At 43.2% G+C, this 15171-nt stretch overlaps 1 protein-coding gene across 2 annotated transcripts in view; it reads right to left on the reverse strand.

Moving 5' to 3' along the window:
- The window catches only part of LOC308477442 (uncharacterized protein), a 73825-nt gene that overhangs the window by 7801 nt on the left and 50853 nt on the right, over window positions 1–15171 (reverse strand). For both annotated transcript variants that reach the window (XM_081006011.1, XM_081006010.1), the window contains exons 3-6: window positions 13291–15035; window positions 7012–7108; window positions 4841–5045; window positions 3047–3675 (exon numbers count right to left, since the gene is read on the reverse strand). In XM_081006011.1, coding sequence (XP_080862137.1) covers window positions 3047–3675; window positions 4841–5045; window positions 7012–7108; window positions 13291–14843 — 2484 coding nt within the window. In that variant the 5' untranslated portion in view covers window positions 14844–15035. The remainder of the gene's footprint in view (window positions 1–3046; window positions 3676–4840; window positions 5046–7011; window positions 7109–13290; window positions 15036–15171) is intronic.

The following is a 15171-nucleotide window of genomic DNA, read 5'->3' on the forward strand; positions in this document are numbered from 1 at the left end:
TGGAAAAAACATCCAGAATCCAGTGGATATCAGAAAGTGTTTCCAGAGATACTTCAAAAAATTATACACCCAAGGGCCGCAAGACGATGTTGAGATTAAACAATTTTTGGCAAAAAACGGACTATCTAAATTGTCACAAGAAAATAGGACAATCCTGAATTCTAAAATAACACAACAGGAGATCGAACAAGCCATCCAGAACATGCAACTTGGCAAATCTCCAGGACCAGATGGGCTGACCTCCAAGTACTATAAGACATTAAAAGACTATTTGATACAACCTTTGATGGAGGTCAGCAATGAAATTATGGAGGGGAAGAGGGCACCAGAGTCTTGGAAGGAAGCGTTCATCACATTAATACCAAAGTCGGAAGCTGAAAAGACACAACTTAAGAACTACCGTCCCATCTCTCTTTTAAATGTGGATTACAAAATATTTGCAGACATTTTGGCAAATAGATTTAAAAAAGTTTTAAATGAAGTAATTCATAAGGACCAGGCCGGCTTTCTCCCAGGTAGACATCTGTTTGCTAATACAAGGAACATTATTGACATTTTGGAACTTTTGCAAACAGACATAAATACAAAAGCAGTTTTAATTTTTATAGACGCGGAGAAGGCCTTTGACAATATCTCCTGGAAATTTATGATGGGAAATTTAAAAGAGATGGGAGTGGGACGGGGTTTTGAGAATGGGATTGAGGCGATATATTCAGAACAGAAAGCTAAACCGATAGTTAATAATGTGGTTACAGAAGAGTTTAAAATTGAAAAAGGGACACGACAAGGTTGCCCTATCTCCCCTTTGTTATTCATTTCGGTTCTGGAAGTGCTATTGAACATGATTAGAGGGGATCGGTTGGTGGAAGGAATTCAGGTCGGTCAGAAACAATATAAATTAAAAGCTTTCGCAGATGACCTGGTTTTGACCTTGCAGAAGCCAGAGCCCAGTACGAAAAGAGTATTACAACTGATTAATGACTTTGGTCGGGTGGCTGGATTTAAACTAAATAAACAGAAAACTAAGGTTTTGGGGAAAAATTTGACTGATACAGAGTCAGAACGGTTTCAGAATGAGACGGAACTTAATGTGGTTAAAAAAGTAAAATACCTAGGGGTAAACATAACAGTAAAAAATCTAAGTCTATTTAAGGACAATTATGAAAAATGCTGGACAGAAATTAAGAGAGACTTAGATAGTTGGTCAAAATTGAAACTTTCTTTGTTAGGCCGAATTGCTGCTATCAAGATGAATGTATTGCCAAGGATGTTGTTTTTATTTCAAACACTTCAGGTTTTGGACAAAACGGAGTGCTTTCAGAAGTGGCAGAGAGACATTTCTAAGTTTGTCTGGCAGGGCAAAAAGCCCAGAATTAAGTTTAAGATATTAACCGATGCAAAACAAAGAGGGGGCTTTGCCCTGCCAGACTTAAAGTTGTACTATGAAGCCGCAGCGTTCTGCTGGCTAAAAGACTGGCTACTTCTTGAAGACACTGATGTGTTAGATTTGGAAGGGTTTAACAATGCCTTTGGATGGCATGCATATTTATGGTATGACAAGGTTAAAGCAAATAAGGCCTTTAAGAACCATATTGTCAGAAAATCATTGTTTAATGTCTGGACAAAATATAAAGACTTGCTGGAAAATAAAACACCAAGGTGGCTTTCACCTTTGGAAGCCAAGGCCCGAAAAAGACCCAATATGGAGGCTAAATGGCCAAAATATTGGGAAATACTAGAAAAGGATGGAGACAATTGGAAATTGCAGAGTTTGGAGAAAATGAAAGACAAAGTGCGAGATTGGTTACATTACGCTCAGATTAAAGAAGTTTTTAAAAATGATAAGAAACTAGGGTTCCAGGTGGAGAAATCGAAATTAGAAACAGAATTGCTAGAACCAAAGATTAAGGTACTTTCAAGGATGTATAACTTGCTGTTGAAATGGAATACACAAGACGAAACGGTTAAATCGGCTATGATAAGGTGGGCACAGGACATTGGGCATAATATCATGTTTGAGGACTGGGAGAGGTTGTGGAGTAATGGATTGAAATTTACTGCATGTAACGCTCTGAAAGAAAATGTAATGAAAATGATTTATAGATGGTATATGACCCCAGTCAAACTTGCCAAAATTTACCACCTGTCTGATAATAAGTGTTGGAAATGCAAAGAGTGTGAGGGAACGTTCTTCCACCTCTGGTGGACTTGCCCTAAAGTGAAGGCGTTCTGGGAAATGATTTATAATGAACTGAAAAAGGTATTTAAATATACCTTCACTAAGAAACCAGAGGCTTTCCTTTTGGGTATTGTCGGCCAAGGGGTGGCAAAGAAGGACCAGACATTTTTTATGTATGCAACAACAGCAGCAAGGATACTTCTCGCAAAACATTGGAAAACTCAAGATCTACCCACACTGGAAGAATGGCAGATACAACTGATAGACTACATGGAACTGGCTGAAATGACCGGCAGAATCCGTGACCTGGGAGAAGAGAGGATTGAGGAGGACTGGAAGAAATTTAAGAACTATTTACAAAAGTATTGCAATTTGAGTGAATGCTAAATAAGATGCTAGATCAAAATAACTGAGCACCACTAAATTTAGAAGTTTTTAAGAAAATAAGTAAGACTGTGAAATTTAGCTCCTTCTGAGAATTATAAGATTATGAAATATAGAAGGGATATAAGAATTTAAATAAGATGATAAATTGCTGACAAAATGTTACAACGATGAAAGTGGGAGCGGGAGATGTGAGGAAGTCCAAAGAAAATGTGAAAATATGTTAAGATCAATGTTATATTGTTTACTATGTTTATTTTTATTGTAAAACCTAATAAATTGCTTTAAAAAAAAAAAAAAAATGAGTCAGACAGAGGCAGACCCATTCTCAATTCCCTTACCTGCTCATTAGGCAATGTGCCTTTCTAATGAGTGGCACAACCTTTGAGTGTCATAGTAACAAAGCTACAGTGGCAAAAGTAGGTCATTATAACTGCACAGGGAAAGGGAGAAGAAATCTGAGACCACACACGCACACGCTACCTGCTCAAAGGCCTGCTCAATCTCTTCCTGAAGGTACTCCAGGAAGTTTTCGTTGAGGTCAATGAGCTCCTGTATGTTGCCGAAAACCACCAGCAGCTGGTCCTGTGTTAGCAGGCCAGCAGCTTGCATGGGGAGGTAGAACTCTTCCTTGATGATGCGCAGGTCCTCCCCGTAGCTGGTTTCAGTGTTGACAAACTCCAGCACCGACTCCTTCCGCTCCGTCCGGCACTTCAGGCACTTCTCGCAGAGGACAGCCCGCCTCTTGTTCTGGTTCTGGACATCCGTCTCCAGCGGGAAGTGTCTCCCCCCACAGTCGGTGCAAGGCTGGTGGGCCTCCCATGCCTGCAGAGATGCCAGCGTCTCCGACGCCTTGCTCCTCCACTTCCTACTCAGCACCTGGCTGATGCCGCTGTCCGCCCGCTCCATCTCAGCTGACCTCATCCTTGGCACCCCTCCACTGCTGGCATCGGCACTGTCCCTCTCGTCACTCCCGCCCACAATGCCGCTGTCGGCGCTGAGACTGCTGACGTTGCTCCAGCGGTGTTTGGAACGAAAGGAGCCGCCCAGAATGCCGTGGTTCTCATCAACGTTGCTGCTGTAGTTGAGGTTGGCTTTCGTCAGCACTGGGCCTGAGTGGGGGGGAAAATAAAATAAATCTATTTGTAGAACCTTCCCATTGTTTTGTTCCTCAGCCCTGTTCATCCAACAGTAAAAAGCTTGTCCTGTTTTGTTTTGTTTTTCTCCTTGTGACCAGGAAGGATTCTGCAAAGTACCTGAATACAGAGACAGGGAGAACCTAGTTCTTAATAATATGTTGCTACATTCTGGCATTTTCATACATACATAAAGATTTTCTTTTTCTTCATGCTAAGAAAAGCTTGACCTGATGGCTAAGCATGCTCTTAAAGGCACAGTAGCAGGTCATTAAAAAAACAAGACAGAAACCCTCCTTGTATTGTACTGGTTAAATTGTCCATCTTTCATTGGTCAAGGTTTCCTCAGCCTTGCCTGCTGAGATCCTTTAAAATAGACCTAGACAACTTGTGACCCACCAACCCAAATATTTGCTAGGTGCTTCTATATATTTGCAGCCCCCCAAAAGTAGAGGTTTATCAAACTCCTGGTGGGCCACAATGCACAACTGTGTTTAGTCTCGTGGGCCACAAGCTAGCAGGTCTACTTGACAGTATGCAAAGAACATATTCCGCTTCTGAGTTACATTTCTCTCTTTAATTCAACAGCTAGAGAAGGACGCTCTCATTTGGAATTTGGCTCAGGTGTATTGGAAGGAACAAGCCTGTCCTAATGAAGTATGCAAACAACAAGCGGAAGCCACCTATTGACGGCTCCATCTGCTCAGTATACTTGCAGAACAATTGTTCCAGGTTCTACTCACCTTTCGCTATATCATGCATGAAGTCAAAGAAAGCACTAGATTGAAGCTTAGCTCATGACACTGCCTTACCTTTGCATACCCCCTTTCCTGCATTTGCCAGGAGCCAGTTTGGTCCTGTATGGGCCCAATCCAGGCTATTGGCTGTTGCTATGAATTGTACAGACAGAGAGCACACTGGAGGAGGAGCTGCTATTGTATTCCCTCTCCTCTGGAGGAACCCTGGAATAAGAGGCTACAGCTGGCTGCAAACATAATCTACGGCTGTTGAGTGGGAGATGTTTGGAGGCTATCTCTCTGAATGATGACTGCTAACCTAATGTCAAAACACACCCAGAACTATGAGTGACATGGACAGACCCTGCAAATCACACACAAAGCAAAAGGCAAGGGGGGCATACTGGAGTCTCTCTCTTGCCGGCGCTTCTGGGCATGCTGCCGTGCTGCTGCAGCGATCTTCAGCTCCAGTTGTTTCCTCTTCACAGCATCTGTTGGCATCGGATCACTGAAATGAGGCCGCAGTCGACACTCCCGTTGAGCTTTGGTGCAGTCTGAAGTTTCGTAGGAGATGTCAGAACTTGATCGGCGGCAGTTGGGGCTGGAGCTCTGGAAGGAAAGCAAGGGGTGGTTGTGGGGAGAAGTTTCTACTAAACAATATATGAGCTACTTAAATAAGGTAAAGGTCAAGGGACCCCTGTCCATTAGGTCCAGTCGTGGCCGACTCTGGGGTTGTGGTGCTCATCTTGCTTTATTGGCCGAGGGAGCCGGCGTACAGCTTCCGGGTATGTGGCCAGCATGACTAAGCCTCTGCTGGCGAACCAGAGCAGTGCACGGAAATGCAGTTTACCTTCCCGCCGGAGCGGTACCTATTTATCTACTTGCACTTTGACATGCTTTCGAACTGCTGGGTTGGCAGGAGCTGGGACTGAGCAACGGGAGCTCACCCCGTCGCGGGGATTCGAACCGCCAACCTTCTGATCGGCAAGTCCTAGGTTCTGTGGTTTAACCCACAGTGCCACCCGCATCCCTTGAAGATACTTAAATATACATGGCCAAATCCGACACCCAGCACCCACTACCTCTAAAACCGTTGTTTCTCCTCATATCTTTCGGGGGGGGGGGCAACACCCTCACTCAAGAAAGGAAGCAAAATATGAGCTGTTAGTGTTACATTAAACACATGTTCATGAAATCTGTGTGCAGCTGTTTAAATATGCACATAGTTTAATATTGGGGTGTGTGTCAGCAAGCAACATGTCTATTTTATCGGGCTGTATGGGAGAGTTGGCAGGATGGGCAACCATATGTGGACAGTGTATCGCAGCAGCAGCTTTACTCCAATTAAGATGGCAACAGCTCTCTTTCCCCAGCCACCACTGTTTGCAATCCAAACCCAATGATTTGGATTTGTAAATGCTTGACTGAGGATGAAACGGGCATTCCTCCCCATGCCTTTCTGAAGGCTGGAACTTTATGTCTATACTACATAGTTAAACCACTTTCCAGCTGCTTTCATTGTTGTGGGTCATGACCAAGCGATCAAGAAACACTTTTCCGTGAAGGATCTACACAGATTACTCTGAGCACCTCACGCAGCTGTGGTTCACCCAAAGCTCCACTTGGGTGAAGCTAGGATAATAAAACAACTCTCAGACCAATTTTAAAATATTGTGGGCCCGATCCAGCTATGTGAACAGGTCCTATTGAAAGCAATGGAGAAAGTTAATCACCAGTTCCATTGCTTTCAACGGTACTTTGGGCCACTCCAGATATCCTTCTTATTGCGCACATGTGATGATTCATATTCATGCTGGTATCGGGGCGGTTATCCACAATCCCGCTTTCAGTCGTTTCCACCTGTCATCGTTCTGATGTGAACATACTTTTCAATTGGTGCATGTCCTGTAGTTTCCTGCTGCAACCCTATAACTTTTCATATGGCAAATGTCTCAGGTTTTTTGTTTTGTCCTGCATTTGTTTTGCTACAGAGCAAGATTATCCCTCCAGACAGGAATCATGCAGTAACACTGGGGAAACATTTGCAGAACAACTGATAAAGCAGAATAATCATAGCTGTCAACTTTTCCCTTTTCTTGCCAGGAATACTATTTGGAATAAAGGAATTTCCCTTAAAAAAGGGGAACGTTGACAGCTATGAGAATAATGTGTGGACAGTCCAGCGTCGATCCAACATGATTGCACTATTACTGCATGAATGACACGTTATGGAATACACCTCCAAAATGCACCAGTCTGGAGGGGCCCTTAGTCACATGTAACTTTAGCTGGATTTGCACGGTAGTGTTGATGTGCCTTAGGTATCTTCATTCATTGGCTTGTTCCTCGCAGCCACCCAGAAGCAGGAAGGGTGAGATGGGGTGCAGGAAAACAGGAAAGAGAGAGAGGGGAGAGAGGTAGAAGAAGGGAGGGAGGAAAGGGCATGGAGAGGAGAGCCAGAAGAGTATTAGTGACAGGGGTACAGAATAGCTGAGAGCTGTCATAGCAAGTAAAGTTACAGCTCCCTGACCCAACACTTCTGAAACCCCTTTCTGCCCCAGGCCACGCAACTCACGGTGGGTTGATGCGAGTCCTCCACAAAAGTGAGGTCATCCTTCTTAAGTTCACAAAATCCTTTGGAAGGGGGCTCAGGGGTAGCTTCGCCACTGCAGCTGTGGAAAAAGGGACACCACCCCAATTAATGTTCTGCACAAACAGCAGTCCAGAGCCAACTCCAGGGGTTGAGAGGAAAATGCATCTTTAAAGCTACAGTGTATTATTCTACAGGTCTTCTACCTTGTGAAGTCAAAAGTACCTCATATCTTCTTTCTCTTACATATGCCATTCCATAAACGGACTTCTGCTGATGCAGTGGATAATAGGGTTGTGTGTGTGATTTTTTTAATGAAACATGTTTGTAAATTTAAAGGGTTGCCCCCCCTTAATATTTCTGTATAAAAGCAGCATCTAAAGTGCATGAAATCTTTAAGCTTCTCGTCCCTCTTAGTTGTTTTATTTGCACTAAGATAGGAGACAACTTTCTGTTCTGTCATCAGAAAGAAAGTGCTCCCCTAAATTATCAGATACCATGAATAATTTCTCATTCATAAATGATGAGGAAACTGTATATCCAAGCCCCGAGGGACAGGAGAGAGGACAAAACCTAGTCACACCCACATATACAGGATTAGCGGTGGCAGAAACAGAGATAATATTTAGCATTTATGTAGCTCACTTGAAGTGTTCACTACACTCGGCACACAATTATGAATGGGTGAAGGGGTTTAAGATTTCCAGGTGTCAATCACATACAAAAATGCATGCTTTGCTTATTTGATATACTGCATTTGGGGATCTTGTGAATCATCAGGAGACTGTAGTATCCTTCCTTCTGCCTGTGTTAAAGAACTGTATACCATTCTAGATAGTTGCCCTCTAGGCAACCCTTCATACAAAAACACAAAATACATCTTTTAAAATAAATATTCCCTGTGTGGCCCATCACACATTTTCTCACAAATATACAGTGAATCTTTGGTTACTATGCTGCTTCATATAGCATTTTTAAAATAAAAAAAATACATCATTTAACAAAACAACAACAGAGTAACTATACCAACTCTGGATAGTGACATTGGATAATATCTGTATACATATTATTCATGTGGCTTGGCTCACTTTCATGAATCACTTGGTATTATCTGATATGAAGACAGCTCAGGGGTGTGTGACTTATTCACTCCTGCTTTCAGCTTGTGGCACAGTGTTCTGAATTGATCTGTAAGGAGCTGGTGCATGGATAATCCTGCCTTGTGGGGAAGAAAAGGGAGGTTGGAGTCCATGCCAGTTCAGTGTTCTCCAACTCTATGGCTCTGCCTAACTGGGATGACAGCGCTTTCTGCCCCACAATATTATACACACTGTGGACAAATTCCCAGCTTAGAATGCAGCTAGCTTGTTCTATTTCTCAACTGAAGCTAGTTTGGAAGGAAGGGCATCAAAATGCAGTAAAAGTATCTCCCCGCTTATGCATGTTCGATTCTCGCGTGGCCATGTATATGCTCAGTGCAGGGAAACAATAGATAGATTTAAACTTCAAAAAGGCAAGAAAAAGGCAAAAGCAGTCCTAAAAGACACAAGAACTACAAAAATGGTGTGAAAAGAGCAGAAAAAAATGGCTAGCAAACCCAGGAGCCTTTGCAACTGCAATCTCATGAGCTTTTGCACCAACCTTTGAGTTAAGTTTGAGAAAGGAGGTTTGGAGGGAGCGATTGTGGTGGAGTTTGGCATGTTTTGGGTGGCACTTGGCGGGGAAGCTGTTTACAGGATTTAGATGTGCCTAATATTCTGTGTGCCCTGCTTCGCAAACCAGCTGTGGAAGTACACTAGATGCAGAATAAACAGAACTGTGAACACCACCTCAGTTTTCCAGAGAAAGAGAGAGTACAGTAGGTATTTCAGGCGATATGCAAAATGGCAAATTATATTAAAACTACTGGGAATTTTCCTTTGTAGGAAGTTATTTCTGTTTATATTCAAGAAATCATATACACACAGTTCCATATTTATTGGATACTGGAGTGCTCTTATCTGTACATTAGTTCTCATGATATATATCCTCTCAACTGCCTCTTGGCCGACTGTTTTTGCATCTATTCTATCTCTTTCTCCCAGGTGAGAGTAGTTCTTCCATATGGTATTAGAGCAAGGAATTAATGTAATGGAAGATTTCTGGATGGGGGAGAAATGTACATAATGGTACTGCAACTATTTGTGGCTGAGGTGGTTCAATCAGAGATGTGCCTAATTCGAATGAAGCTAGGATGATCAGTATATGAGGCGGGTGTTGCTTTTGTTTCTGCTAGACATGGTAACTGGCTTCAGTTTTTGGAGAAGGGTAGTCCATTTGCCTGCTTCACTGAAAAAAAATTGTTCCCAAGGCTCCACCCTATTTAGTACCTCACTGCTGCAGATCCCAAATGGTCCAACTTCATCTTTGATTTTATTATGGAACCATCTTTATCCACCTCTTAAATAACTGAGCAATACTTCAATCTTGAGGCACCCTGTCATCTAGCATTCCTTCCTCTACTCTACAAGCTGGGCCTTTCTGTTATGGCTGAATTTTTCCTCTTCTCACTTCCCCCATATCATCCTTGACATTGGCTGCTGTTTTGACCTTGAAAGAAAACAATATTTTGCCCAGCAACTTCATGCACTTTAATATGCTCAAATCCAAATATTTTTATTTTTTATTTTTTTAACCTTGGGACTTTTATTTCCTTAACTCCTTTCTCTGTCATCGTAAAATTTTTACCTGTCTTTATTTAATTCCTTATATACTGGATGATCTGATTTCCTGCCCATTCACTGACTTGACTATTAATAATGCCCTAGGTTTTCATCTTTCTCTGTCTTCAGAAGTCAAATTCCTCAGAAAGCCTGGTAAACACAATTCACAATCAAAAGGTAAAACAGGTAATAAATCAGGATCTCCTTTCAATCATGCTTTCAACCATTTCTTTTTTGCTCAAGTAAAAATAAATGCTCTACAATTCATGACAGGCTTTAGATTATTTCATGAAGATAAAACACTACAAATTAGAGGCTCAGAATTAAAACATTAAGCTGCTTATAAATGTGCTGAGTAAATTACATTTGGAAGAAATTTCAGAAATAAAGGGCAGATGTGTTGCATGTAATTCAAACACACGCACAAAATTCCAGCAGAATCTTAAGAAGCCAATGACAAGAATAACCCAGGAAGTCTTCCACTTCACATGAATGAATGCTAACTTAATCTGAAATGATAAAATTGTCATGGATGAAAAGGGTATCAATGCCCATTAGTTATGAAGGCTATATTACCTCCAGTATGCCTCTCACTACCAGTTGCTGGACAGCATAAGTGCTATTGCGCTCATGTCCTGCTTGTGGGCTTCTTGTAGGCATCTGGGTAGGCACTGTGGTAACAGGATGCTGGACCAAATGGACCTTTGGTCTGATCCAGCAGTGCTCTTCTTATGATTTTATGGGCTGAAAGGATGCTGCTCCATGTAAACAATTGACTGTATGCAGCAGCTCACCTTCGGACTGGCCTCACACCAGATCTCCCCATGTTATTCATATTACTGAGGTTTTCTTACAACAAGCACTGGGTCAAATCATGCGGCATGGGGGAAATCCACACGGCAAGACAAGGCACATGAATACCTGGCCCCATGGAGCAACTGCCACAAGGACCCAATTTCAAGCAGCCTCAGCGCCACATGTTGCTGAAGTGAACCTAAGGCTTGCAACCCTGTCATTTCACTGCCAAATTCTGAGAATATGTTGCCTTTCAAATCTAGTGACACCCCACCGCTGAGCCAGAAACTCCCATCGTCAAAACAAGATCCTCCATGAGATTGCTAAAGCTCTGGAAGAAAATGACAGCTGGGTTTTGAGCAAATAATGGCTCTCAGTTTTACAATTTCAAAGGGAAACTGTTTGGTCTCATAAGCTTTTGACTCAAAGTCATGAGAAGCTTGGCAACTGGTTGAAATGACCATTGTGCTTTTCATAGCAATGAATCAATTTCAGAAAGCTCTGAATGTAAGCAAACTGAGCTTGATAAAGTCCATCTATTACTATGACCCTGCCTGGCAAAAGGGATGTTGTGAACAAAAGAAAATAACACTATGCGATGGATCTCAGTCCCATACTTGCAGAACCCATGGCTTACATTACTTCAAGGGAAGTAATAGTGCCACTGTATTCTGCTCTGGTCAGACCTCACCTGGAGTACTGTGTCCAGTTCTGGGCACCACAGTTCAAGAAGGACACTGACAAACTGGAACGTGCCCAGAGGAGGGCAACCAAAATGGTCAAAGGCCTGGAAACGATGCCTTATGAGGAACGGCTAAGGGAGCTGGGCATGTTTAGCCTGGAGAAGAGGAGGTTAAGGGGTGATATGATAGCCATGTTCAAATATATAAAAGGATGTCACATAGAGGAGGAAGAAAGGTTGTTTTCTGCTGCTCCAGAGAAGCAGACACGGAGCAATGGATCCAAACTACAAGAAAGAAGATTCCACCTAAACATTAGGAAGAACTTCCTAACAGTAAGAGCTGTTCGACAGTGGAATTTGCTGCCAAGGAGTGTGGTGGAGTCTCCTTCTTTGGAGGTCTTTAAGCAGAGGCTTGACAACCATATGTCAGGAGTGCTCTGATGGTGTTTCCTGCTTGGCAGGGGGTTGGACTCGATGGCCCTTGTGGTCTCTTCCAACTCTATGATTCTATGATACAAGAGCAGAGGCTGGCTCACCTGAGCAGGAGGAGGCGTTTTTCTGCACTTGGGACAATGGAATCTCTATGTAGATCAGACAAGAGTGCCTCAATTTTTTTAGACCAAAGGGCTGCATTTTCTCAGTCTCCAAGCTCCTGTGTGGTTTTTAATGTTTGAATACCCCTTTCATTGACTTTTGCTGCTCTGATGGGTTTCACCAGGCTGTATATTATGTATTTTCTGTTGCATTTATAGTTTTCTTGTTCTCATTCTTGTTTGTTACTTTAATTTTCAAATTTTGTATTGCTTCATGTTTGCACATCGATAAACCAGATTTTCTGGTTTATTGTTAACTGCTTCTTTCCCCTTCTAGCACCAGAAAGATAAACTAGGAAGCCTTGGCTTCCTAGTATACCTGAATCAGGGTTCATGGTTTGTGGCTTCCTAGTTTATCTGAATCAGGGTTCATGGTTTGTTGATCCGTAACAAACAAACAAACAAACAAACAAACCATGATTACAAGCAAACTTTAAGCCATTTAAGCCATAGTTGTTGGCCTATGACATGTGGACTTGTTAGGGAGCAACAAGTCATGATTCCTAGCTTGGATGTAATGGGAAGCCAAGACTTCCTGGTTTGTTCATCCTGCCTGGGGGGAATGAGGTGGGAGTGATTGAGCATGCTGCTCATTTACAATAAACCACAATCTGCCAGAAAATCTGACTTATCATGATATGTGAATGTAGATGTGATAGAGCAGAGCATAAATCTTTATATATAAACCAATAAGGGTTCCATTTAGTCACCCCGTATGACCCTAAAAATAGTGAATCCTAAGCTTATTGTTCCAACAAGGGAATTCAGTCTCTGCCTTGAACTCATCATGGAAACTATCCTTCATAGGATTTATGTTGTAGGTTGCCCCAAATACACACTGCAGGAAATCTACCAATATATTAGGCAGCATTTTTTGAATTATTTGCCCAAGTCACCTGAAAGTCAGTTTTCAAGTGGTCACATACTTTAATATTATGTTTTGTGTCACCTCCATTCACATGATTGACATTTCCTCCAACCTTCTGCCCAGAGTCAATAATTAACCCTCCCTGTGAAGATCTAGATGTGTGTCAATGAACAAGGAGGACCAGTCATTTCAGTGCCTCAAGGAACAGAGCAAACACCCCCCACGGGGCAGAGGGAGTCCCCACCTCTCCACAATCCCCAGACTACCCTTCTAGATTGTTAGGCAAACTCCTTCCTGACATCAGATATAGCAGTTAGTTAAAAGCCCCAGCTTCATCAGTTCTCCCAAAGTGGCATATGGGAAAATGTCTGCACAAATTAACACAGCCCCAACACTGTCTCTTTCCCTACAGCTGCCTGATACCTCAAAGAAAGGAACTCCCCACAGGTCAAAAGGGGGAAAGCTATTAATGGCGTAAGTGTCTGTGCAAATTATTACACCTCTGCAGCATACTGATTCAGCAAGGAAATTCTATAAATTACTTAATGCAGCTAAATTTGAAAGTGCATTTATAAGTACCCGAAAACTGAAATTGCTCTCAAGAACTCTAACAGAGTTGGTTACCTCTTCTTAATGAGGTCCAGTGCAGAGCCTATAAATTCATCCTTCATTTTCTGCAGTTTAGCTCCATAGCTGGATATATCTGTCGCTTCTAATAGCAATGGGCAGCAAGAAGACTGGTTTTCAGGCACCACTGGCTGTCCAGCATGGTGGAGGACTTCGCTTAGTTGTCTTGCATTCAATCCCTGAGTCTCCCCTTCAGCAAAAGTTTTCCGTCCCTCCTCCCTAAGGGCTGCAGCAGACTGTAGAGGTGGTCTTGGAATTGGACTCGAACAAATGGGGACCGGGATTCTATCTGAAGTTGGCACTTCATAGCGCTTGTCCCTAGCCATAGGCATGTTCATCAGGCAGAAGCTCCTGTCCCATGTAGATGAATTATCTTGATAGCCAACAATGCCAGAAGTGCTCTGGGTATTTTCATGAAACACATCATCATAATAATCTATCGTTGCAACTGTTTCTTTGGCAAGAATTTGCTGGGCACCTGAACAAGGGTTCTGATTTCTTTTTTCTTCCAACTTTTGGGTTCCTTCCTTCACATCTTTTGTCACGTCACCGCTGCCACCGAGAAAACATGTCTCCTTGATTCTCATCCGCTTGAACTCTTCAAAAGTTGGAATGTAGAGTCTCTCTTTGAAGTCCCCTTTTTTGCTCAGCTCCAAAATCCTTTTGGTGTCTCCTTCCCCCTCATATCCCTTTAAGGATCCAGTCGTTTGCGACTTGACCATGTCCTGGCCATCACTGGCACAATGGAGAGTCAAGTTGGGAGAGCTGTTCTGTCTCCTGATCTGCAACCTTCTCCGAGCTTCTTGCTTGATGTCTTCTGGGTTTGTTAGTCGGCGAGAAAAGCAAGGCCGATGACTCCCCAGAGCTGTCCATGGCCCGTGAGTGAGGGTGGCATGCTGCACAAATATGGTGCAACAGTTCACCGAACAACCGTTCTTATATTGCTGGCACGCCCGGCATTCAGAGCATTCCCTTGGAACCAGGTCATTCAAGGAAACCTGAGGTCTGAGAGGCTTGCAGATCTCTGCAGCTTTACTACTGTGAATTCGAAGTTTTTCCTTTAGGGTTTTTTTGGCATCCCCGTCGACGGAGGAGAAAAGCCACGGAGGCACTTTGGCACAAGGAGGAAGGGTGACGTCTCGCGCTGCAGGTGGAATTCTGTCCAACGTGAGAGGGAAGTGTCGGCAGCATTCAGGTGAGCTGGGGGATGGAGTACCTTCCGCAGAACACTTTGACCAATGAGCTGTGCCTTTGTAACGGACAACAAATTCTTTGTCTACATTTTCGTAGCGGGGATGGCAATGCGGCTCAGCCCCCGTGGCCCAGTGTAGATTCTCCACACTTCGATACAGATGTGCCCCTGCAGTGCTGCCTGCTTTGCTCACAGGATTAAAGTCCCCAGTAAAAATGCGAGCGTCCAAGTTCTTCAGTGGATGCATGCTGCTAACTGAGAAATCCTTTAAGCCATGTTGTGCATACAGCTGATTATTCTGGCAGCTCAAAATTACCCGACAGTGTTCCTGCCTCTCATCAACGCTGATGTATGTCATAGCAAATTGACGCGGACAATCTAACAGGCTGATGCTTTTTGAAGGAAGAGGGCAAGAGGAGGAAGGAGTTGTCGGACTGCTCAGATGCTGTTCAGGAGTCCTAGCCACAGACAGCGGGGCTGTGCTATCTGGGTGCTCACATCAACGAGCAGGCACATCTCCACTGTGAGAGCACGTGCGGATGGAGAACACCTGGTGATGCAAAGAAGAAAAGGGAGCTTACAGAAGAGACACAGCATCCAAAGAGAAGACGGGCAGCCAACGATCACAGAAGTAACCAAAAGTGAAGCTCACCCACTACCTCCGACTTTACAGCTGTTCAGCATGC

This window comes from Podarcis pityusensis (genome assembly GCF_964106645.2).
Source record: "Podarcis pityusensis genome assembly, chromosome: 1".
Classification (NCBI taxonomy): Eukaryota; Metazoa; Chordata; class Lepidosauria; order Squamata; family Lacertidae; genus Podarcis; species Podarcis pityusensis.